The sequence below is a fragment of the Ischnura elegans genome, chromosome 5 (genome assembly GCF_921293095.1).
Source record: "Ischnura elegans chromosome 5, ioIscEleg1.1, whole genome shotgun sequence".
Classification (NCBI taxonomy): Eukaryota; Metazoa; Arthropoda; class Insecta; order Odonata; family Coenagrionidae; genus Ischnura; species Ischnura elegans.
In genome coordinates this window covers 122,326,187-122,349,734 of record NC_060250.1, presented here as the reverse complement: position 1 = coordinate 122,349,734, position 23,548 = coordinate 122,326,187, and the positions used below count along the sequence as shown (strand labels likewise).

At 36.5% G+C, this 23,548-nt stretch overlaps 1 protein-coding gene across 1 annotated transcript; it reads right to left on the bottom strand.

Annotated features, from left to right (window-relative positions):
- Window positions 1–7,177: 7,177 nt before the first annotated feature.
- On the bottom strand, window positions 7,178–22,452 carry LOC124159494 (cytochrome P450 9e2-like). Its single transcript, XM_046535334.1, has 6 exons — window positions 22,211–22,452; window positions 17,805–18,067; window positions 13,683–14,442; window positions 11,655–11,873; window positions 10,903–11,172; window positions 7,178–9,977 (listed from the first exon to the last, which is right to left on the bottom strand). The coding sequence occupies exons 2-6, from the start codon at window positions 18,060–18,062 to the stop codon at window positions 9,805–9,807; spliced, it is 1,680 nt and encodes a 559-aa protein (XP_046391290.1). The 5' UTR covers window positions 18,063–18,067; window positions 22,211–22,452; the 3' UTR covers window positions 7,178–9,804.
- Window positions 22,453–23,548: the final 1,096 nt, after the last annotated feature.

The window sequence follows — 23,548 nt, the reverse complement described above, 5'->3', positions numbered from 1 at the left end:
CTGTTGATATTATACATGTAACTTATTAATATTGTGAGAGGCTGTGGTTGGCCACTGCCTGTGGGGTAGCAGGGAATTTTGTTCGGGGGTGGTCTAAAACCAGGGGGGAAATTTTTTGAAAAACAGGGTACTAATTAGAGGATTTTAAACTAATTTAAGCATGTTTCATAATTGAAAAAACTTCATTTTTCAAAAGAATATTTTATGATTTCATGATTTTTCAATAATTTGTTTTCTTTCATGAAGCAAAGTAATTGTGTTTTTATAATTTGGGGGTAAGGGTGCAGACCCACTGGCTCCCTCGCTACGCCCCTGCTCACTCTGCAAACCAACTCAGTCAAACAATCGGCAATTACCTCTGACAAGGTTTTGACCGTCATACTTTTATACAATTAAAAAATATAATGAATAAATAATTTTATGGCTGTTATCCATGAGTTCTCATGAGAATTTATCATTTCAGCTCAAACTGATTTATATCTGAAAAAACACATGATCTAATAAAGACATCATCCACTATTTTTCCCTTTTCTTCCAGATGTGTGCAGCAATCTTAACCTATCTTGTCATCATAATCCAACTGCAGCAATCAAATGTACCATCAGAAAAATCCTAATAGGTATACTGTAAAAACATACATACAAAGACTAATGCTTCTTCAATTACTGATTTATCTAGACGACTTCACAGTTCCACTAATAAACTAATAGCCTATCAGACCAGATCCACATCCAGAATCATTGGTTTTCAAGGAAATTTTATGTTATTTATTGAAATATAGAAATTCTATGCATTAAGAGCTAAGCCAAAGCCTTAACAAAATTGCAATAAGTACACTCGTGTAACATTAATAATTTCGTATTTTGGACATGATTGACAACTTCATCAACATACATGTAATTGAATCAAATCGTAAAAATATTGCACTGATTAGGTTTCGGTAATCAAGTAGGAGCTATGTACCATCTAATCCCAATTTAAGACATCTAGAATAAACAACCTCTATAAAATAAAACGAGAAAAATCTGAAATAGCATAGGGTTTTAAAAAAGCATAAGCCAATTACTGGTTTGTCTATCATGAGAGTGGAATCATTTGTTACAGGATCCTGCAGGGATTCCTATGGGATACATTACTCAGGCAGGGTATGAGTCCAAGACTTTTTCACCTCGTACCTCAGGAGGTGGGAGGAATTGAAGGCATAGGGAAAGATGGAAAAGAATGGCAGAATCTCGCACTGCCATTAAGGTGACCTGAGCTAACACTAGCTGAAATTAATGTATCACTCCCAGAGAAAGGGAAGAGCATTTTTTAAACATTCGACCATTGCTCGACTACCGTCTTCAGTTTCCCAAATTTTTATTGCTGCGTAGGTAGAGCCCAAGTGCACTTTTCCACACTGTAAGGATCGCTATTGCCGCTTAACTCTCCCTGACCATCCCAGAAATACAAAACGTTCCTGCAGCCTAAACGTTAATGCATGTGAATGTTTTGACCTTGCCCAAGTGCATGAGAAAATGGCAGCTACGAATAAAAAACAGGAGGAGAAGGAAAAATTATGGGAATAACCGGCACGATGGTAAAATAGAACATTTTAAAGGCTAATATGGATTACCTAATGTGTCTTGTAACAACACAACATGAATGACAAAAAGAGGAGTGTTAGAATTTCTCTCATAAGAATTTGACCAACCGGAGGGAAAGCGAATTTCTTGCCGTCCCCTGAAGAAGGGAAAAACTTGGTCAGGATTCTTTTCATTACACATTTACATTTTCAGGATTCATTTTATAGTACATATATACATGCACATACACATTTTATCATAGTTAATTATCAGAGGTTATTCCCATTCAAGGGATGTTCAGAGTACTCAACTGGGGCTCAATAGGGATAACATGAAAAGAAAGAGACAAATTAAAGAAACTTTTTTGTAAGAATAAGATATGAAAATTACGAGGGATTTGAAACACCTGGACAGTCTGTTTTAGAGGGAATGAACCATCACCCTCGAGATGATATCTGTGGCAATTATTGAGAAAAATAATGCCCTGGACTGAGAATCTGGCCCTTTGGCTTTCTGTGCCGATGCCCAGACCACCACATCATCCTGGTTCCTCCATTCCCAAGGCGATTTACTGAAGATCATGGCACTGGGTGTGAATCTTGGAACCTGTTTAGCGTAGTGGCCAGGAAATACAAGAATCTGTTTGATGCCTGGTCTGAAGGAGTTTAAAAAACTAGCAATTACAGTGAATATAAGACACGGTCTCCGGCGTTACTTTGTGGAACTGCTTCACCTGATGATAGCATGATATGCAGAAACCCGGGTTGTACTATTTAAAATAAAGTGTGGAATAGAATAAAGTGTTTTTATTTTATTTTATAATTACAGTGAACTTCACCACTGTTCACAAGGTAGGAGAGAAATATATCTCACTGAGAAGATGGTCATCTCCGCTGACAAAGGACTTTCACAAGGTAAAGGGGTATATCACACTTGGGATTGTGACTTCCCAATCCCATCTCTCCAGAGTCCCATCAATCCAGTCTCCCATCAAGAGAGAGAGAAACAAATAATGTTCTAGATTTGTTCAGGGCACGACTTTTTCTCCATCAAGGGCAATTTGAAAAAAATAGCAATTAATTAACCGTAGGGGGCACAGAGCCCGAGATTCCAGTAGCCATAGTTCAAAAGTGGTGTTAAAAAAAGAATTAGTGCTAAACCTACTTAAATTAACAAAAAATCTAGCACGGGTTTCAGTCTATTTTGGCTTGGTGTGATATATTTAGTATGTGCTGAGTTATAGTCATCCACATCATGTGCTTTTCTTCCTGCACTGTTAACTTACACCCTGATAAATGGAATAAAATATCTCTGGATGAAAAATAACACAGATATAACAATGGAATGGAGAATTCAAGTTCAGAGATGGCATTGAGACAGCTTAGGAACAACTCAACTCGACTTAAATACATACATACATTGCATATTTCCTTACGCCGTTATTTCTGCAGAATAATGATCGAAGGCATCCAGTGGGCCCCATTATTTGAAATACCTCGAAGGCAGGAAGCTCATTTTTTATTAGGAGTGTAATCTTATGTTTTCTAATTTTTCCTCCAAATCCATCTTAGGACAATTCATTTTTTATTTAACTGAGCTTCCATAGTGTACCCAAAGCTGCAGCAAGAAAATTTTTTCGGAGGTGTCCATTAGGAGATGGACTGCATTTCTAGTGGGATTCATTTGAGGGGGATACACTTTAGACTCCATCTATGACACATTTCTTAAAGGGTTTGAAGCCCAGGAGGAGGAGGAAGAGGTGTATGCATTCTTTGTCATGGTGCGAAGAGTGTACATAGTTAACACAGCCATACAGCAGTGGCGGGAAACTATCATTAGCACGGAAAACTATCAACAGGTAGTTCTCTGAGAGAGAAATATGCCCCTCGGAACCAGAGATGAGTCTAGTGATCAGAACTGAGAAGGAGAAATGATTTCCAAAATGAAATGGGAGTGGATACCATTATGACGTGACATGTCTTTGGAAGAAGAAACAGATTTCTTTAAATTACTACAGCAAAAAATATCTTTGAAATCCCATACAGCAAATTAAAAATATTCAGTAAGGGTTTTCCAAATGCTTCCATAGATTTTTTATGCAAAATTGCAACATCAAAAATTATCAACATTTAGACCACTGCACAGCATTCGTTGCAACTAATCCATTGGCAGTACATAGAAACTGCAAGAATAGTATAAGAATTTTCAATCCATTGATTTCTTCAAATTTCTGCTTTGATCGAATCCTTAATTGATTCAACCGAATCTCGAATCCATTGCTTTGATAGGATTTGACCAAACCTTTGACTCCCTACCCCAATCCTAGTTTGAACCCCTTGGGTCCACCCTGCCCCCTAGGGCTTTGGATGCAGTTGATGAAAACTTGATTGTATACAACATATCGAACATTCAAATAACCAAAAAATCGTCCTCAAACAGTGTTTCTTAGGAAGCTGATCCACTGCCTGCTGAATGACTTCGTAAATCTAATGACAGTGCAGAATACCTGGGAGGTAGATGGGGGCAAGACCGCCTTTGTCCAGGTTACATGGAAAAATACTTGATCTTTAATTAAATTATTATGATATCAGAAGGACTTTTGGCAATTTAAAGAGCAGATAAGAGAAAACAGCCAACTTTATATCAGCAGCAGTAAGTTGAAATGAGTACAAAAATTACATCAATCTCCATCTCCTGGTATGAACATAAAAATTTTAAAATATCAATTTGTAAGCATGAAAAAGTTACTAAACACAAATTTGTGTGGAAAATTCACAAGAATACAAACAATAAATGGTAAAATAATTACATATACAAAATACAAAGACGAATAAACTTTTAACTGCTTTATAAAGCCCCATTCAGGGCATATTCTATATTAACCCTCTGCATCACTAGTTTCTCACAATTACCACTACTGAAGGAATTGCTTTCATACAGAGAGGATGTCAGCAACATGAACATAATGAAACAGAATTTTTTAGGAAAATTTATTATAGCTTAAATATCATAATCATTGCATCATTCCAGCCAAATGCAGGCGAGAAAATATCATCACAAGATAAGGAAAGGCAATTAAAATCTGGAAAGGCATTTAAAATTAAAATCTGTAGCACATGATAATGGAAATTTAATCTTGGACAGCAATAGAGATAAGGTACAAATATAGGAACATACACACAGTTAAGTTTACTATCACTGCTACAAGGAAGAAAAGAATCCTGATCATCAACAGAATTTTACTTTGACTAGGCTACACATTCAAACCTTCTCTTACCAAACACGAACACTTCAAAGCCACAAGAACCACATGGTGCTGGTTGGTAGAATGGATGGGGAATTTATATAGATGAATACTACGAAAAATGAACTACCAATTCTTGATATTTGATGATCAAGAAAGAAATCAAAATGTTACCTAAAATATAAGCGATTTTTATGAGAAAATGTATCAGTGTTTTGCCAAAATCTAATTTCAATTACTGATTACATATATTTATATTTTTGGTCAAATTTAATCAAATGATATATAAAATTTGAATTATCAACTCATCCTTCTATACAAGGTAATTGAAAGTAAAGAGAACACTCCGAAAGTAATTATTTTAGTTAATTTCAGTAAAACTGGTAATTGAATTGTCATATTCCATCCACTCCAATGACATCTCTGAATAAATGGATGTTTGTAAAGAAATAATTCAACTGATGGAAAAAGGGTAAAATATTTTTTATCCAGCTCTCAGAAATTTTACGTAACTTAAAGCATTTAACATTTGATTCTGATAGTCAAGGTCAAATTTGCCCTCAATAATCAAATTTGGAAAAAAAGCATTTAACCCATCTCTAATAAACAGTGTTACACTTGCATCAGTAGACATGAAGGTGCAGGATGGTTGAGGACTTTTAAAAAGGTAATTTTAACTGCAACCTAAACTACAACACGAAATGCTAAAACAGAAGACATAACAAAGCAAGAATACCAACCAGTTACCATCAGGTGGAATGGTCTTTAGATCACAGATCTGGGAACTGCAACTGCATGAAATTACTACCGAAATATAACAACAAACAACTGAAAAGATTCATAGTCCTACTATTACATTCATTCAATAAAATTAGTCTTTAAGGCTCACACCTAACATATTCAAATCATTACTGGAATTAAGTACTGCAGATCAACAGCAAGTAAAAACACCCCATTATGAAACACAAACAAGAATGGACTTGATAAGATCCTGAATAAGGAAATGAAACATACAAACTAGGAAAATATTTTCTAACTGTGATGCAAACTAGACTGGATAACACTAGACTAAAATAAGATACAGAATGAAGTTTCTAAGGTTTTACACAGGATTAGGATTACAAGTTACCAGTAGATTAATTACTACCAAAATTTCACTAACCAGCTTGAGCACCATCATTTGGGACTTAATTCTCAAGTTGACAACTTAAACACCTAGGTACTGAGAAGCTTGCATCCAATAACTTCGCACAGGCAAAACGCATGAAACTATCATTTGATCCCCTTACCAGAAAAATAATACATCAAGTACAATATTCTTAATCTTTGGGTTACATTAACTCCCATAATGCTCCTTGCAATCAATAAATATTTTTATCAGCAGCGCTGTATACAAGCAAATGGTTCAACTAGTTGCCTTCAGATATGTATACATAAAAGTAGATAATCACCAACAGTAAAAATAGCAACCCGTACGGTATAAATGGACTGTAAGTGATAAATTTTCCAGTTGATGAATTATCTTGGATGAAAATATCTTTTAAAACTGATACTTAAAATTATTACCTACAAGGAATGAGTTCCATTGCATTGAAATGCATAGTAATATTTTTATATATTATGTCTCCTTCAAATGGATTTGAATAAGGGCCCCCGCGCACTGGCAACTTTTACAAAGCAACTATTTAGTTGCTTTGAGGAAGTCCCTATGGAACACACGGCAGTTGCGGCAACTAAAAAGTTGCCCGTGCACGGGGCCACAGTCAATTTCGTGTTTCATTTGAACATCCACAGAGCAACTAAATAGTTGCTTTGTAAAAGTTGCCAGTGCGCGGGGGCCCTAAAATGGGTCCTCATACCTGCATGGTCCAGCCCAATGTCCAATAAAGTTCGGGTGTTTACAAAATGCCAAAAACTATGGTGATCACAAATTTCGGAAATCTTTGGGGATGAAGAAACAACTCCAAAATGTCAAGTCAAAGCAAGGCATGTGACCTTAACAAAGGTTTGGAAGGGCAAGAAAATAACTCTAAAAGAGTGGCCATTATCAAAATAAAATTTCCATTGCTTGAGTACTATTCAAAGTAAAACCAGCTGGGAAAGTTAAGGGAAAACCTGATGAACTAGTGATGAAAAATTGATTACCAACTGAGAAGGTTGCATACAATAGCCTCATACATTGGTTTTACAGAAATTGAACATGTAACAGTAGATACATGACTTGGTGCTTTCTCAGCAAATTATATTTATAAACGATTCTTCACCAAGTAAGGCTTTTTATCCTGCAAAATCTCTGTTAGCCACAAAAATCCTAACTCTGCTAGAATATTGAAAATCGTTTATAAAAATACCAGTGGTTTTAGAGGCCTAGATGTCACATAAAGTATAAATTTATTTGAAAATTCATTGCTGATTTTGGCAATTCCAAACAAGTGCAATATTTTTTTCCCAGATATAAAATGATATAAAAAAAGATAACACTATTTCACTGAAAAAAAAGTGACATTCTCTGTCCCTTACTCGCCATATCCAAAGGAAGGAGTAGGGATGTCAGCTGAAGAAAATATTGCCTGGGAACCGTAAGGGAAGAGGATCCTTGGGAATATGACATCTGAGGCAACTGGTACCAAGTGTAAAAGGATATTCATAAGACTGAAGAAACAGGCTGAAAGATTGAGCCAAATTGAGAAGTCTTGTAGAAGCAGAAAATTTGCAACTAACATATAGATGGTCAAAAGAGTAAGAGAATGTAATTTACAATAATTCAGTCATTTGATACGAATCAGATAAAATTTTAAGCTCTTGTGAATGATGTTTCACAATTTGACTAAGCTAAAAAAAACAGGGCAAAAAAAATTAATTTAAATTTTGAATAATTTTCATAAGGTGAAGCGCTATGGACAAACACAATTACAATAAACAGGTGTGGTGGTAGGCAAGTACTTCCCAGGGGAAAAGTCACACAAGAGAGCAATCCAAGGAAAATAATTCAATGAATCACCACATTCTGGTGGTGATAAGTTACCAACAACCTGTCACCACTAAATAATTCACCGAGAGCCAGATAAGAAAACAACTATGACCATCAAAGGTTTTTGAAAAACATTGCAAAAAATCAATCACACAAAAAAATATCATGTGACTATGAATTTCTTTAAGCATTGATGTTGCATGGCATCATTATGAAAAAGAAACAATTCTTTGACCCCTCAACACGACAATTTGATTAAAAGAATGAAAATATCTTGAAGATACACTTCCTCCAACATTTCCCCTTGAAATGAGAGGAGTGACTTTTGGCATGCAAATAACTTTGCTGTCAGAATCTATACAAGAAAAGTTAGCTCCAACAGAGGTTAGACACACAACAATGCAGATAAATTACATGCATTGTTGATTCAATTTCTTGGAGTATAGGTCTTCAAGAATTTTAAATGCATTTTTTTTGCCAACATTTTGTTATATATAACCCTTATTGTGCCAGCCCAAATAAGCCCTGGCATTCTCCAGCATGCCAGGCAAAATTGACTGGTGATAAAAGGGTTATACAACTTCATCAGGGCTATGAATGAATATTAGTACATAATTTTGTTACACAAATTATGAATATATATAAATATACAAAGGCATTTGAATTTAAAATTCTATAATACCTATACTCCACGACACTGAATCAACATTAAACATAGAAGTCACGAGAAAGAAAAAAGAACTAAAAAATTATATTAGACGACAATAACTTTAGACAACATGAGAAGACAATCTTAAGAAGATAATTAGAGAATTTAGGTTATACTTCATAAATATGCAATGAATTATCTGAGACTTGGTATCATCTCCCCACTTTACATCACACATAGATCTTTCTAAAGCTTTATTCCATATCAAATTAAATTTTAATTCCAGCACTATTCCATGAATCCTAGTAATTTCTACCCCAAAACTTTGTAAACAATGTAAAATTGTAGAATACAGTTAGCAAAAAGATAAGATCAAAAATTGGGTTATTCCCTCAAACCCAAAATCATAATTCATTATATGATTCCATTTGCTGGAAGGGAGAGATAAGATATGATGAAAAAAAATTTTCCCCATTCCTCTATTGTCACATCAGTTTAAAATCGGAAATCTCTAAAGCTGCTGCCCACTTCTATGAATTGATAACATCATTTGAGTTCGAGAGCTTTATCTCCTTCAGGGAAAGTCTTTCACACAGGGAAGCCATTGCTCAAAAGAGGTAAACAACAATAAACCATGGAAGACCAATGTAAAAAAGCAAGAATAGTTAATAAATAGTGAAGTTCTTGGCACAAGCTCATGATGTTATCAACTTAACAGCAAATGGGTAAAGGGAATAGATTTTTTGCCACACATTGCTTGAGAAGTAGGAGACAGATCAAAAAATAAGAAAGTGCTGGCCTCTTTATTTTTAAACTCTATCACAATAAAAATTAATCAAAAAATGGAGAACGAGCCCATTGATATGAAAGAAGCCACTGCATAGCAAGAAATGAACGTTACCACCATCACCTGAATTTCCATTTTAAATGCTGAAAACTTTACGTCCTTAGTTTACCTGGGGCAAATGGAATATTTTTCTGTGCGCCATCACCCTCCACTAAAGACAAATAGCAAAACTGTCACACTCAAGAATTTCTAAGCACCCCTAAAGCCATCAACCTGCTTCACACTGGTACCTCTAAGGTATGACAATTTGGACCTAGCTTCAAATCTAAATAAATTCTCTATAGTGTAATGTAAATAGACTTCAAAATGACCATCCATTTGTATAAATTTCATAAATACAAATTCAACAGTTAACTTACTAAAATATATGACTATATGCTTTCTTCTATAAGGAAGAATAAATTTCCCATATAAACATAATTCCTTCCCTTCACTGCCATATAATTTCCAGTGAATACCATGAATAAGCTATATAAAAATAAGTGAGTATAGCACTTTAGCACTTAAGTAACTCTGTGACAGCTGAGATCAGTTCCTTCCAATTTTTTCCACATTAAGCCAAATACCGTTCTTTGCCTTCAGAAGCATGGAAAACCTGTTATACTCCAGAGGTACTTGAGTTTTGGCGCAAGTTGAAACTTGGAACTCTCGTAAGAAGTGTGCCATCACTAATTTAGTACTCATCACAGCAAATCTCATACCTGGAAAAGAAGAATACATTTTCATTTGTCAAAGAAAGACTGTGGTTTGTCACTGCTTTGAATCACCCTATTCCAGCAAATGCACATAGTAAGCCGCTCTGCACCTTTTATGAGGTTTTAAATGTAACACCAATTAGAGTCCATCTTTTAAGAGGAGAGATGATTCCTTATAATGAAAAGTTAACGGTATTCCTAATTTCAGTGAAGATTATGAAACTATCTACGTGAAACCTTCACCAAAATATACCTAATTTTCTATCTTATCCAAATCGACATTAATTGGAAATCATAAGTTTTGCATGTTGTAATAAATTGAATTTATTATTTTTACAGGCTAGCTAAGTGATTCGTTCAGTTTGGGTTCCCTGCCTGTCTCATTTTGTTTAAGTGTACTGCGAATAATACAATGCAGCATTTTTACTACTTTACCACATTTTTAAGGGTCTGTTGATGAAGCATATATTTTTGTCACTATATTTTTGTGCGCTGAATAAATAAATGGACTTAGTTTTAGTAGATTATAAACTGCAATACACCATAATTGTGGCAAAATTAATTTAAGCATTCACTCCAGATCAACTAAATGCATGTTATGAGAAATGTAACACTAAAGAGGTAAGACTAAACACTAGTTTCTCAGCAGTTCTCCAGCACATACTCATTGATCACAGATATTTCATTAAAGAAAAATCAATCCAACTCCGGGAGAAGGTGTGCCATAGAAATTGGAAAGACAGCCCTGCAAAATTTTTTGCTGTCATATTCTGAATACGGAACCATTTTGGCTACAGTAGCTACATTGGACAGCGCTAAAAATCAAATATTTTACAATGCTCATTTTAACCAACTGCCCCATCACCGTTTAAAACAAAGATTTCATATGAGAGCTCTAACTTTAAAACCTGAGCAACAATAGGTTACTCACCCAGGCAATTTCGTGGACCATGTCCAAATCCTTGGAATACATAAGGAGATCTTTTGGCTTTTTCTTCAGCTGAAAATCTCTCCGGACGAAACTCTTGTGGCTCAGGATAGTGCTTGGGATCATAATGGAGCCCCATCACAGAAATCACTATAGGTGTCCCTGGGTCTATAGTGACTTTCTTTTCTCCTTCTTCCGTTGGAATTGTCATGACATACTCTTTAACACAAGCACGCTCAATACGAGCTACTGGCGGATGTTTCCTCAGGGCTTCTACAGTCAAAAAGATAACACTTACATTCAGCTTATTATATTTGGTTTACACAACCCCAACCCAAATTACCAAGAATAATATTTTAAAGTCATCCTTACTAACTAAATTTCATTCAAATTGGAATTGATGTATACATTTTCACCTATGAAATTTTTATTAACAAATCTAGAGTAAAATATCCAAATAACCATAAAAGTTGAATGAAAAGCATGAATCATACCATGTGGGAAGGAAAAGTCAAAAAAACCTTTAACATGACTAAATGCCTTAAATGTGATAACATTCACCAAATAAATTAACAACGCTTCACTTTCTCATAAGAATTCGCAATTACTCCTTCTGTCAATAAAATCAGCTTTATTAAAATTAAATTAAATTTATTCCATATCAATGCTTGACTTACTACGCACAATTCAATACTGGCTTGCATGATTAAATGTGTTAATAGTATAATCACTTATTCAAAATGGTAAAAGCTTACCTAGAAGAACCATTTCCAAATACACCATGTCATTTAAAGCCTCATACGTGATGCCCTTATGATTTTCAACCACCGCATTTATCTCCTCACGAACTTTGTCCTGAATAGCTGGATTTAATGCCAATTCATACGCTGCAAAGGTCAGCAGTGTGCTTGAAGTTTCATATCCAGCAAGTAAGAAGAGCAAACACTGGGATATAATCACTTCATCGGTCAAAACTGAAAAACAAAAATATCATGTGAAGACTTTTTTAAAGGACAATCATTTATGTGAGAATGGGTCGGTTTGGTTCTTTGGATCTTGATTCAACTGGATTTTTCAGCTTAGAAGTGGGATAAGAAATGCCAAAAACAATAGGGTATCAAAATAATAAGCTCACAAACTAATTTGAAAACTTTACTGGAACATAATTTACATATTATACTTTTAATAGAGTAATTTCATGGATCCATGTATTGTTTAAGATAGTTTTATGATACCCTAGAAAAAATCATGTGAAGCTTTAGAAAATCAAGCACAGAAAATGAAGCACTTGATTAAGAACCTTAAATGAGAACTGGGATTCAGAACCGATGATCAGAATCAAACCGGAAACGGAACCGATGAAAACATGGGAACTATTCTCAGTTTGTGAAACACAAAAATCTCTGAACAAAAAAAATATAACCACAACTCAAAATCAATTAATAAAAAGCATTCCAAGAAGGGGCAAATTTAAGGAGGGGCTTACCTCCAAAGTGAGGAAAATTTAAAAAATGAGTACTGCCATATCATTCAAGCTGTCTACCACTCACAGCTTAGGACTATCATAGTAATTACAATCCATTCTATAGGACTATTGCACTTCTTCATTATTTTAAATTAAGTGGTATCCTTGCAGTGGTGCCGACTTACAAAAAATATTGGGGGGGCCCAAACTGGGGACCTTGCCCCGGTAAGTTTTATAAGTAGTGAATTTTAAGTTTTTTAAGCATTTTAGAAGAGTCATATGATCAACATTAGAACCCTGATCACTCGAATCTCGATATCTGCACACTCCGGGGAAAATCGACAAGCCTAACACATTTTTTCCTCACATCTGTAACGAATTTTTGGGGGGGCTCGGGCCCCCTCAGGCCCCATGGAGTTGGCACCACTGTATCCTTGCTTATTGGTGCTTAACCTAAACTTACATCGGTCTAACCCAAAGATGTGTGTCAGCAACATTTGGCACAGACTACAAGGAGGCAATGCTTATTCTACTGGAAACATTCCAAAACTTTTTAGGGCAATTAAGAATGATATCTCTCAATACTGACTGCATATGATGCATTCTTGTATGAATACCTAGTTCATGATCTTAAAACATTACTTGTGTCTTCTCTCAGGGATCACAAGAGGAGAGGATACTCACTAATGCAAAAGTTACTGTTTGTTGTTTCTCTTAATTTCATCACTTCATCGCGCTGTGTACTGTGTTACCTTTAAGAGTCTAGTCCACCTCTAAGAGTCTGGCTGTTTTGTCAAACCTAACATCTCCAATATGTGCCCCTATTCTTTGTTGCCTTTCTATCTAAATCCATCGGGCATGTAAATCTTACACCCACCCAGGGACTGGCTTCAGCATAGTGGCTGACCCTCTCCTGGGTCACTGAGCAGGGATTATCCTCCCTCTTTCACTAATGTAGACCCTAATACACAGTCTCAGCTCTGGGCCAAAGGTACCCATGGAACGAGATTTACCCTAAAAAGTAGTTACGAATATGTAAACTTGGTAATGCAAAGTTCCCTTTGAGTCTTACTCTCAGTACTCCCCCTCCCCAATCTGCTGAGCTCACCAACAGTGTTTGGGTTTAGAGGAAGGGCACCCTCCCCCACTTGGTTTAACCCCACCCTGAAAGTTATTGTGAACTGAGTACAGGGAAATCATAAACAGAAAATACAATGGAAGTTAATTAAACCTCAGATGACTGAGGCTAGACTATACAAAGTTAGTATATACATAAATATGAAAATGTTATGTGAAATAAAATAATGTTTCACCCAACCTTTATGCGGGCTTTCACTCTCCTTGTCATTTCCAGCTTCTTTTTCATGACTTTCTCCCTCCTTGGCATCGATCATGAGCTGAAGGAAATCATTTCTTTTTTCTTGCTCTCCAGCTTCCCTCTCATTCTTTGTCCTTTTTAAGAGGGCCACGAGGAAGGACAATGCTTTGTGATTCAGAAAATGGAGTTCCACAAAATGAAGGAGCCACGTATTGCCCATGATGACTAGAAAAATTAAAAGTCTCATTTTTAAGGGGATGTAGTCAAACTTAGAAACAACTTGAACAAATTCGGCTTCGGGTTGAAGAAGTGAATCACACTGAACTCCAAATGCACAAGAGGAAATGACATCAAAAGTATACCGGCCAAAGAGTTCCTTCATTTCCATTTCTCTCCCACTTTGAGGCTTTGAATTGTCTTCATTAGAACTTATTCCGTTGTCATTTTCTTCATTCACCTGATCTGTATTCTCAACCTTGTCAACAGTCTTATTCAATTTATTGAGGTACTTAACAAACTGAAGAGCAACTATGTCAACCATATGGACCATTGCTTTAATTTTTCCTGATGTGAATGCGGGGGTCATCAGGGATCTCACAACTTTCCATTTTCGACCCTTTAGTGCAAGCAACAAGTTGGCAGTATAAGGATCCTGAACACGCATTGTTATCATTGGTCGATCCGTGAAATGGTCAAAATCTCTCACTAACACTTGCTTGATCAAATCAGGATCTATCAATATCAGTTTGGCACGGCGTCCCTGAAATGATAATAAGTATCCATGAAACATACAAAAAGAAATTTTTGTAAAATTTTCTTTCTTTAACAAGGCATTTCTCTAGCATCTAAACTCATAATTTACTGAAAAAATTTGGCTGAGGGAAGGGTAAGATTCCAAACTTCCCGATTCAGCCACTCTCTCATAAGTTGAAAAAAGGAAAGCTCATAAGGTATACCGTATAAGCTTGTGTAAGAGGCGCACCTTTTTTCCCAGACATTGCACCCGAAAATGGGGGTGCGCCTCTAAAACAAACTTCTTATCTCCTCCCCTCCCCTTCACCGGTCGCAAGTCCAAGGGGAACTGAGTGGCCTTGGTTTTCAGCGTGAGTCAGTCATCTGAAACCCTGGGTCAAAATCAAACGGCAGGCAGGGGAGTTTATCCCTTGGTGACGTATTTTTAAAATGCTCCTGTTTGAATTTCTTGCAAGCATCGCGCCGTCACGTCGGTACCCCAGAGGTGAACATTGAAAAGATCGCGCGGGGTGATTCGCTCCGGAGCGCGCGCTAAATTTACTGCCACGAGTGGGCATCCCGCGGCATTTATACTGCATAGTGTAATCGCTTATCAAACGTATAGAAACGCGTCGTTTTGAAGGACATACCTGGTTAATAGTCAACATCTGTCTTGCCGAGCAATTTCCATTACGTTGAGCACCTGATTTTTCAAAAATCATCTTCAGACGCTAATATGAGGATTTTTGCTACTGAAAATTATATTGGTGTCTAAACCTGCGGTTTAAAAAATTCGAACGAGTGTGTTCATTGTTGGACTAAATGGTGGATAGAAGAAATCGGAAATGCTTATAAGTGAAGAGCGCTGAAGGCGAGGTCGAGGGGAAGGAGCGCGCTCCCTCCCCTCCGTATTTCAAGCTACGAGGCTATGAGCGAAGGAGCAAGGGAAGAACACGTCCGATCTTGCATGTGACGTCGTTGCCTTTAATGCGAAGGGGCGAAGGCACGGCAATGTGATATACGCAGTTTGCGTTGCCTGAAGTTTCCAGTCCGTCTCGTCTTGTTTGAATGCGCTTATGCTACGCTTGTTTCTTCCGAAATTGTGCTGTTTGGACTATGTTGAATTTTAGTAGCCTTGTTTTAGCAATAAATCTTTGTGTCAATCAATTAGAGCTCAAAAAACTTAAATGCTGTCAGATATACATCGCGTTCGGTCAAATTCTTTTTAGAACCTCGTGCGTGTCTTACGATTGCTGAAAGATATCGAGATATCTCCGAGCTCAGAAGGTGACTCACCTAGCATTCGACCTCCAGAAACTCGGAAAATTGAACCTGGTAGACCGAAAAAGGTCAGTTGGTGAGATGGGGTAGGGATGAAACACGTTTCAATTGTTCCCCTGTAACTTGAAATTTTCCTATTTTCCTGTGGAGTCTCGGAAAGGAAAATAACGGCAGAGGCATTGGCTGATGGAGGGCCGAGTGTAGTTCCGTTAGGCCCCTTGCACGCACACCGATTTTGGAAAGCCGGTAAAATATCGGCCGATATTTTACCGGCGAAGCGATGCTTGCACACACGCCAGATTTTTACCGGTCAAACGATAAGTTGCTATGTTTTTTAGCCGGCGCCGGCGATCCACAGTGACAATGGCCGGCAGCTAACCGGCATTTTGCCGGTGCCGGCGCGTGGTCGGTACGTGTTCAAGCTCCAATGCTCTCCCATTGTTCACTATTGGAATGTGGACGGCCGATATTTTACCCGCCGTCCAAAATCGGTGTGTGTGCAAGGGGCCTTAAATCTACGACGTGGTTATTATCCTACGGCGCTGAGATTTCCCCGATTGTTGTCCAATCTCTTGGGAAGGTTCATGCTATGTGCCTGTCGTGTTTTGCCTTAAAATTTTCTACGGCTGCAATTCTATTGCAATACTTCTGCGAGAGCTTTTAAACAAAATTGTTCGTGAGTAGGACAAGCAACGTAGAGCGATGGCGTATGCGAAGAGAGGATCGGAACTCTTTCTACTCCCTCTTATGCCGCTATCACCGCCGCAGTTATCAAAATTTCCTCTTTCAAATAGTACTGAAAGAGGAAATTTCGCTTACTGTCGAAATTCCAGGCATACATCTGCAACACCGCATGATAGGATTTAAAAAATGCCGCAAAATTTTTTCTTTACAGCTTCGATCCTCAAAATAGGGGTGCGCCTCATACACGTGTGCGCCTCATACACGTGTGCGCCTCTTACACAAGCTTATACGGTATTTCTTTATGACTTATGAAAGTAGGTGATGCCATTAGCATTCTGGTTCATCAGTGTTCTTTTTTTCAGAAAGAACTTTTCATTAAGATTAAGGGAAGGAAATCCTTCCAAGAGTATACACAACTAACCACTCCAGACCTAAGCACCAGACAAAGGAGTAGTGAGGAAGCGGTGACTTGCTCAGTACAACCTCATCAACTAATCTGGGAAACAGCAAAGGTTGGTGATTCATCATCGCAAATAGCTCGAGAAGCAGGTGTCAAAAAAAATTCAGTTCCCTTTATTTTTCAAATGCTATCATGAATGACATTTTTAAAAATTGTGATCAAGCCCATGTACTTATTACGTGATGCCAAATTTAGATGAAAATAATCCCCATAAGCTCATAAGGGCTTACTTTAAGGATACTGGAGCCCACCAAACATTCAACTGGAAGACTGATAACCTATACATAAAAAGTGTTTTTTCCTTAAGTGTTGATTGATGCTAAGAGAAAATACAAAGTAAGTGCATGCAGTTTAAGATTAATTTTAACATATCCTTTTACAGCCCACATTTATGCACAGTGACGAAGTTCCATGATCCAAAAGAATCCCACATCGGGGATTGTGACAGTTTGTTGGCCAACAGTATCACTGAGTTGTTGTCAAGGGAACATATCCTGTAAAGCTCTCTACTGGGATTGGCACCACAAGGGTGGCGCATTCCAGGTGGCTCTGTCAGACATTGGCCTAAGTCTGTCTCCCAGGTGGTGACGGATTTATCAGAAAGAAGCAGTCCATGACAGTAACTCTAAAATGTGGGACATTTTAGAAGTACTACACAAAGAGGGCCTCCACATAAAATGTCTCTAACATCCTCCTTCACTGCAGTAGGTCAGAACGATGGCTGTCCCATGTTCATCAATTTCACATACATCCTCTCCCTCTGGTCGAATGCCGAATTCAACCTAGTTTTCTCGCAATTTTACACTGCTTCTTGCAAAAAAATTAAATTTACTTCCCAGGACTCACCCACACGAGATTGGATGACAATCGGCTTGATCCCCTCCCTCTCTAAATGCCTCATGCAATTAATGAACGCAACCTTAAATACATAAACCATTGAAGAAGTAGAGAGAGCGATATCTTACCTCAAACATTCCACCCACAGGATGCATCCTCAGTTTGTTGTATAATTCAAGGTAAAACTCATGGAATGACTTTCTGAAAAGCATTCTGTCTTTAATGTTGCCAAAAAATATCAATGGCTTCAAATATGGTATGCCTTTATTTTTCCAAACATCATGGTTATTGGTGTAATACTTGTACAGTAGCCAAATGGCTATGCACAAAAGGGCAGCCAAATGAGGAAAGTAAGCCGATAGGGAAATATGACTGAAAAAACTCATTTTCACTGTAAGAAAAAGAACAAGCATGTATTAACTTTTTTGAAACCATATTCTCCTTAGTTCAATATAAATACCTATTCTTTTTCTAAACTGGAATCAATTTCATTTTATATCCAAACTTTATGACCTATCACAAGCTCAGCAATCAGCCGGAAGAAATAAAAAGATAACCCTGGTGATGGGATAATAAGCTTCTATTATTGTGTTCACTAGTACAACAGCAAATTGATTTATTTAATACCTAAAACATAAACCTTGACCCAATTAAAAAATGTTCTCATAACAGAAATCAGAGTACAGAAAGAAGAGAAGGCTGATTGTGATTGAGTAGGATTTAGTAAATGATTACAAAGCATATTAAATTATTGTGGATTGAATTATTATCAATGTGAAATTATTTATTGGGGAAATAATAAAAATGTTTTCCCCAGACACATATGTTAAGAAAATACAAATATTTATGCAAAGGGATTTAACATTCATAAATCAGAAATTAAAATCAACTTAAATATATACATAGATTTATTAACCCTTAACCTGCTCCCATCGCCTATAAGCGATCGGCTTAGCAGACTGCTCCCATAGTCTATTGACGATTTGATCTATTCTTCTACTCTCCGAGTCCATAGGTGCTTAGAAGTTCTTCCTTCGACAAGTAGATGTCCTGCGGACATCTTTTACTCCTCTTTTTATTTTTATTGCCCTTCAGTAGCCGCAAGGAATCCTCAGTAGTCTATTACAGCTTATTTGTGCAGATAAAGGGTTAAAAGACCACCAATAGTCCCAGAAAAAATACGGTCAACAAGAGAGGTTGATGAACGGGTGGTTATTCAGCACCGTGAATGTATTGGTTCTTGCACCATAAGATCAAATCAAAAGAAATTTAACTAAATAAATATAAGAAACTACTGGTATAAGAGGTATCTTTATTCTATCCAAACGACAACTTCACATCTATAATGATTAATGACTTAAGTCACATTCAATGCATTGTCATTAAATAATTGAGCACAAAAAGATGGAAAGGAATAAACAATACCAACGTAGGTAGAAGTATCAAGGCTGAGAATTTTGACCTTTAAACACCTGGAATGTCCCCCCAGGCACAGTAATTTAAAGGCATATGAATTGAATCCAGCAGTAAAAGACAATCATTGGGCTTTCAAACCTGGAGGCTAAAGGCATTAACAAGTGGTTTAAAATATTAATGAGAAAGGGGCATCCATAAAGTATTACAGCTTCATAAGGTAATATAGTAACTCTTACAGGACCAAACCAGCCATTTATATGGGTAACCAGTACTCTAACGGTAGTATGTTCAAATCAATTCAAACCAAATTCAAACCAAAAGCTGACAAATCTCATCCCAGCCAATAATGGAATCGGACAGATAGACTCTCTAAGCCTGCTTCTGTTCAAAATAACTATGGATGAGATACTGGAAAGGTAGAGAATGCAAGAGGCTACAGAATGGAAAATCGAGAAATAAAAATTATTTGGTATGACGATGCAGTTCTCTTCACAGATTGCACGGATAATTTATACAGATATTCCTGCACTAATTTCATACCATGGGAAAAAATTGTCAGCTACTCTGCTACTCTAAAAACAATCTAAATGTACGGCAATATCAAAAGAACCCTTTGGCTGTAAACTGAAGATTTAAGAGATAGTAAGAAATTTTCCTAAAATATTGAGGGGTTAAGCTCTTAAACTCTGGGAATATGGAAAAGGAAATTGAAGAGGTAGTGACAAAAGCCATTAGAATTTCTGGCAGTGTGAATGCCAAAATCTGGTACAACAAACACAGTAGGAAAGAAACAAGTGGCACATGACTGTTGTGAGACCAGTCCTCACATGTAGGAAAGACAGATACATACTTCCAAAAACAGAAGACCAGATACTTCCAAAGCCAGAGTGTTACTTGGAACCACAAACATTAAAATTCTGCAGAGGATTAAGCAGGCAAAACATTAATGGACACAGAAAGGAGGGAGGTGATAAGAAGAGGTATCCAGCATGAAAGATATTACTTAACATTCTCCCTGATGAATGATGAATTTTAGATGAATTCACTCATTGTGCCAAAAAGTTTTTCTATATATGTATTTCCTTTCACTTTAATGTTTGGATCCTTTCAATTTGAGATTTCCTGTGCATTTGGCTACATGCAAAGTGCCGGTCACATCATTATGCGGCCCTCCGAAGTAACAGTGTGCTATGAGAGGCCAAAAAAGTAACTCATTCTTCGGTCATTATTACCAAAACGGCAGTTAACGTGTTAATCAGAAGGTTAGCTGAACGAAACACTTGAACACACAGAAAAAATGGACAAACAGAGAAAAATGAAAGAGGCAAGTTTCTGTGTTCAAGGGGAATTGATGTCTACCAAGGGAAGTCTATAAAAGAGAATGGTCTACTAAGGAAAAGGTGGAAGAAGAAGATGAAAGGATACATGATGCATCAGGTTTTCATTAGCTATGATATGTTTTATTAGTGTAGTGCTGGACTGAAGCATCTGCTCAAATTTTTGAACTTCAGGATGACAGATAACTATTTTGCCACATCTTTATGATGGAAAATTTCCCAGCACATTCTCAGAGTTTGGAGGAGAATTTTTTTTAAGAGAATCAATTGAATGAGGAGTTTCCCCCACTAAAACTTCGATTTTAGCCTCTTTTCCTCTGCAGCAGTATAATACCTGATTTACTTTTCTTCAAGATGATTTTCAGCATATACCTAGGCGATACTGAGAAGAGTAATGGCACAGCAAAAGAAATTGAAGTCGGCATTTTAGCCACTTGGCCCCATCATCCTCTGTTACAAAGGACGGATATTCATTTCACACAGAATAAATCCCTTGAGCGAATCAATTCATATCCTCAAGAAATGTAACATTTCGATACCTCCACTGCATAATCGCTCAACAATCGCCCACCGATTCAAGTCCGCTCATCTAGATAGCCCTTATAAAACTAGATGGGCGGATTTGATTCAGTGGGTGATTGTTGAGCATTTATGCAGTGGAGGTATCGATTTATTCACTGAAATAAATGTGAAACAATATGCTTTTCATATACTCTGTAAACATATGTTTCATGGTACTAGCTATTTCAGAGATGTGAAATCCTCTCCACAAATTATTTGAGTAGGGTATTCTCAGGCTCCATGATAACATTTCAGCTTCAATACTGATACAGGTTACAAAATACTAAAACATCCTCGTCAAATTCCATGATTACAATGATCCTAATTTTACCCTGAAGCCTCGGTCAAGGCAGTAGATATATTTAATGCAGAAAAAATAAATTTCACACATCATGGATCACTTATAAAATCCTAGCCTGAAATTTTCTCATGCATGCAATCAATACTGTCACTAAGCCTAAAGTCAGGAGTAATCTATATACTTAAGCCCCACTATAAGAACCGAGGGAGAAAGTTGATTAGGTTTTGACGAAGTGGCTGATGTATTTGATGAATTTACAAATAAGGTCACTTGTTGGTCACAAAAAAATTGTGATAGTTCGACGAACACTTCTGTATGAAAGACACATTTGAAATCTCAGAGATTCAATGCACTTTTTTCCACATTGAACGTATAGGCGAGTCTTCAAGGTTAGCCGTATCGCCAGGAAAATTAGAACAAACAAAGAACATAGTCATTCCAACCATAAAATACACATGATTTTCCCATAGTTTGGCTAAAATAAGCTAACATCATTTATTATCTATGATTACGATTCATACGTGAATCCAACGATTTTATGACTAAATCAGTAACACGTCACATGACTAAAACACGAAACTTGGTCAATTCAAGTATGTTAAACTTTAAAACAAGAACTATATGCATAACCGAGCATCGCACTACACTTCTGCAATTAGATACCACGGAAAGGACATTCTGACCCGTGCACATTTACCGTACACCAATATTAATCGACGAAAAAATAAGACAATGATAAAAATGTAACGTTAAGCGAGTAGTATTGCAACGCAGTAACAAGAATGCTAGATACCTCTTAAATATTGAGATTGATAGTTCGCTATCGAATCAATTATCCGACTGTTAACTAGGCATACTGTAATCTTTGGTGAAATATACTTCTTTACGAGGAACAACTAATTTTCTAGGGAGTACTTACCGATTTAAATGGATAGGTACGCTTATGCCGGATTTATCACTATCTTAATACGTCGCCCTTGTCACAGTTCCAGGAATTGACACTCCACTTAGCAAATCCTAAGTCCAAATCAATCGACTTCTTACGTCAGATTTCTTGATGCCATTGAAATGCCACATGAATTCAAAAACAAAGAAAAATGCACACCAAAGAACCCTCGATACGTTCAAAACATTCCAAATAAAACATGAGAAACATGCGCATTACGATTGTCCAATCTAATCTTGAACCGTCTTGAACCAATCGTAAGAACTTCCTTAAAGCGGGAATATCTATCGAAACAAATGGCCATTTAAGGACGCCAAAACTTTTGAAGTTTTCTCTTACCTAATTAAGTATTTTCTCGGTGAGTTTTACTGACTAAAAATTCAATTATTTTTAATTATATTGAATTTTATCTGAAAACATCAATAATTGGGTTGTTCTTTCTATTTAAAATTTTGATGTAGAAATTTCACATTTAATGCACCCATTATCAGACTTCTGCGTACATATAACTTAGTTGAAGTAACAGTAGATATTCATTCTGACTCTGTTTTTATCTTAAAAAAAATGTCTGGAAAAATTGATGCCTTTTAAATATGCTTATTCCATCTCTTTTAGTTAAATAATTTGATTGTGTTTTTTATCCATGTTCTTGATCATTTTTTTAGCGAAACTAAAATCTGCTCTAGAAAAATTTGCCCTTACATTTGATAAAACAAATAATGCACTGTTAAAAAATCTTTGGGACTACGAACCTCCGCTGAAACCAAAACACCGCCTCCCCAAATGTGCCCTCAACCCTTCCCATATCCCTATCCCCTAATTCCCTGTCCAGTATTATTATGCCATGACTCTTTTAATCTGTAAAACGTGATCAACTAATCTGCCTGCAACATTACTAAACGAAACACCCTATGGAGACAGCTGCAAAGCTGGGAACTGCGGAAAACAACAATGAGAAATATACTTGGACTTGGACTGATCATTTTTTGGTATTGATATATTTTATATTTCTTAACGTGATTTCAATCATATGTTTTATTATAACTTTTTATATTGATCACATGTTATTCTTTTGCTACCTTTTACTTGTTTTTAATGTGTTATATAATGCTTTTAATGTTTGTATATTTTACTTTTTATATTATCAAATTTTATCTTTTGGTACGCTACTTTTTTAACGATCTAATATAATGCTTATTATTGTTTGTATGCTTCTTACATGTTTGTGATTTTATAACTTTTTATATTGATTACATGCTATCTTTCGCTACCCTTTACTTTATAAATGTGTTAATTTACGCTTATTAATGT

Coding starts and splice junctions, on each gene's coding strand:
- LOC124159494 (XM_046535334.1), bottom strand. CDS start 18,062: ATGAGTTTTTTCAGTCATATTTCCCTATCGGCTTACTTTCCTCATTTG. Junction 11,874..13,682: donor GAGTGAAAGCCCGCATAAAG/GTTGGGTGAAAC, acceptor TTTGTTTTTCAG/TTTTGACCGATGAAGTGATT. Junction 11,173..11,654: donor TTTGGAAATGGTTCTTCTAG/GTAAGCTTTTAC, acceptor TTTTGACTGTAG/AAGCCCTGAGGAAACATCCG.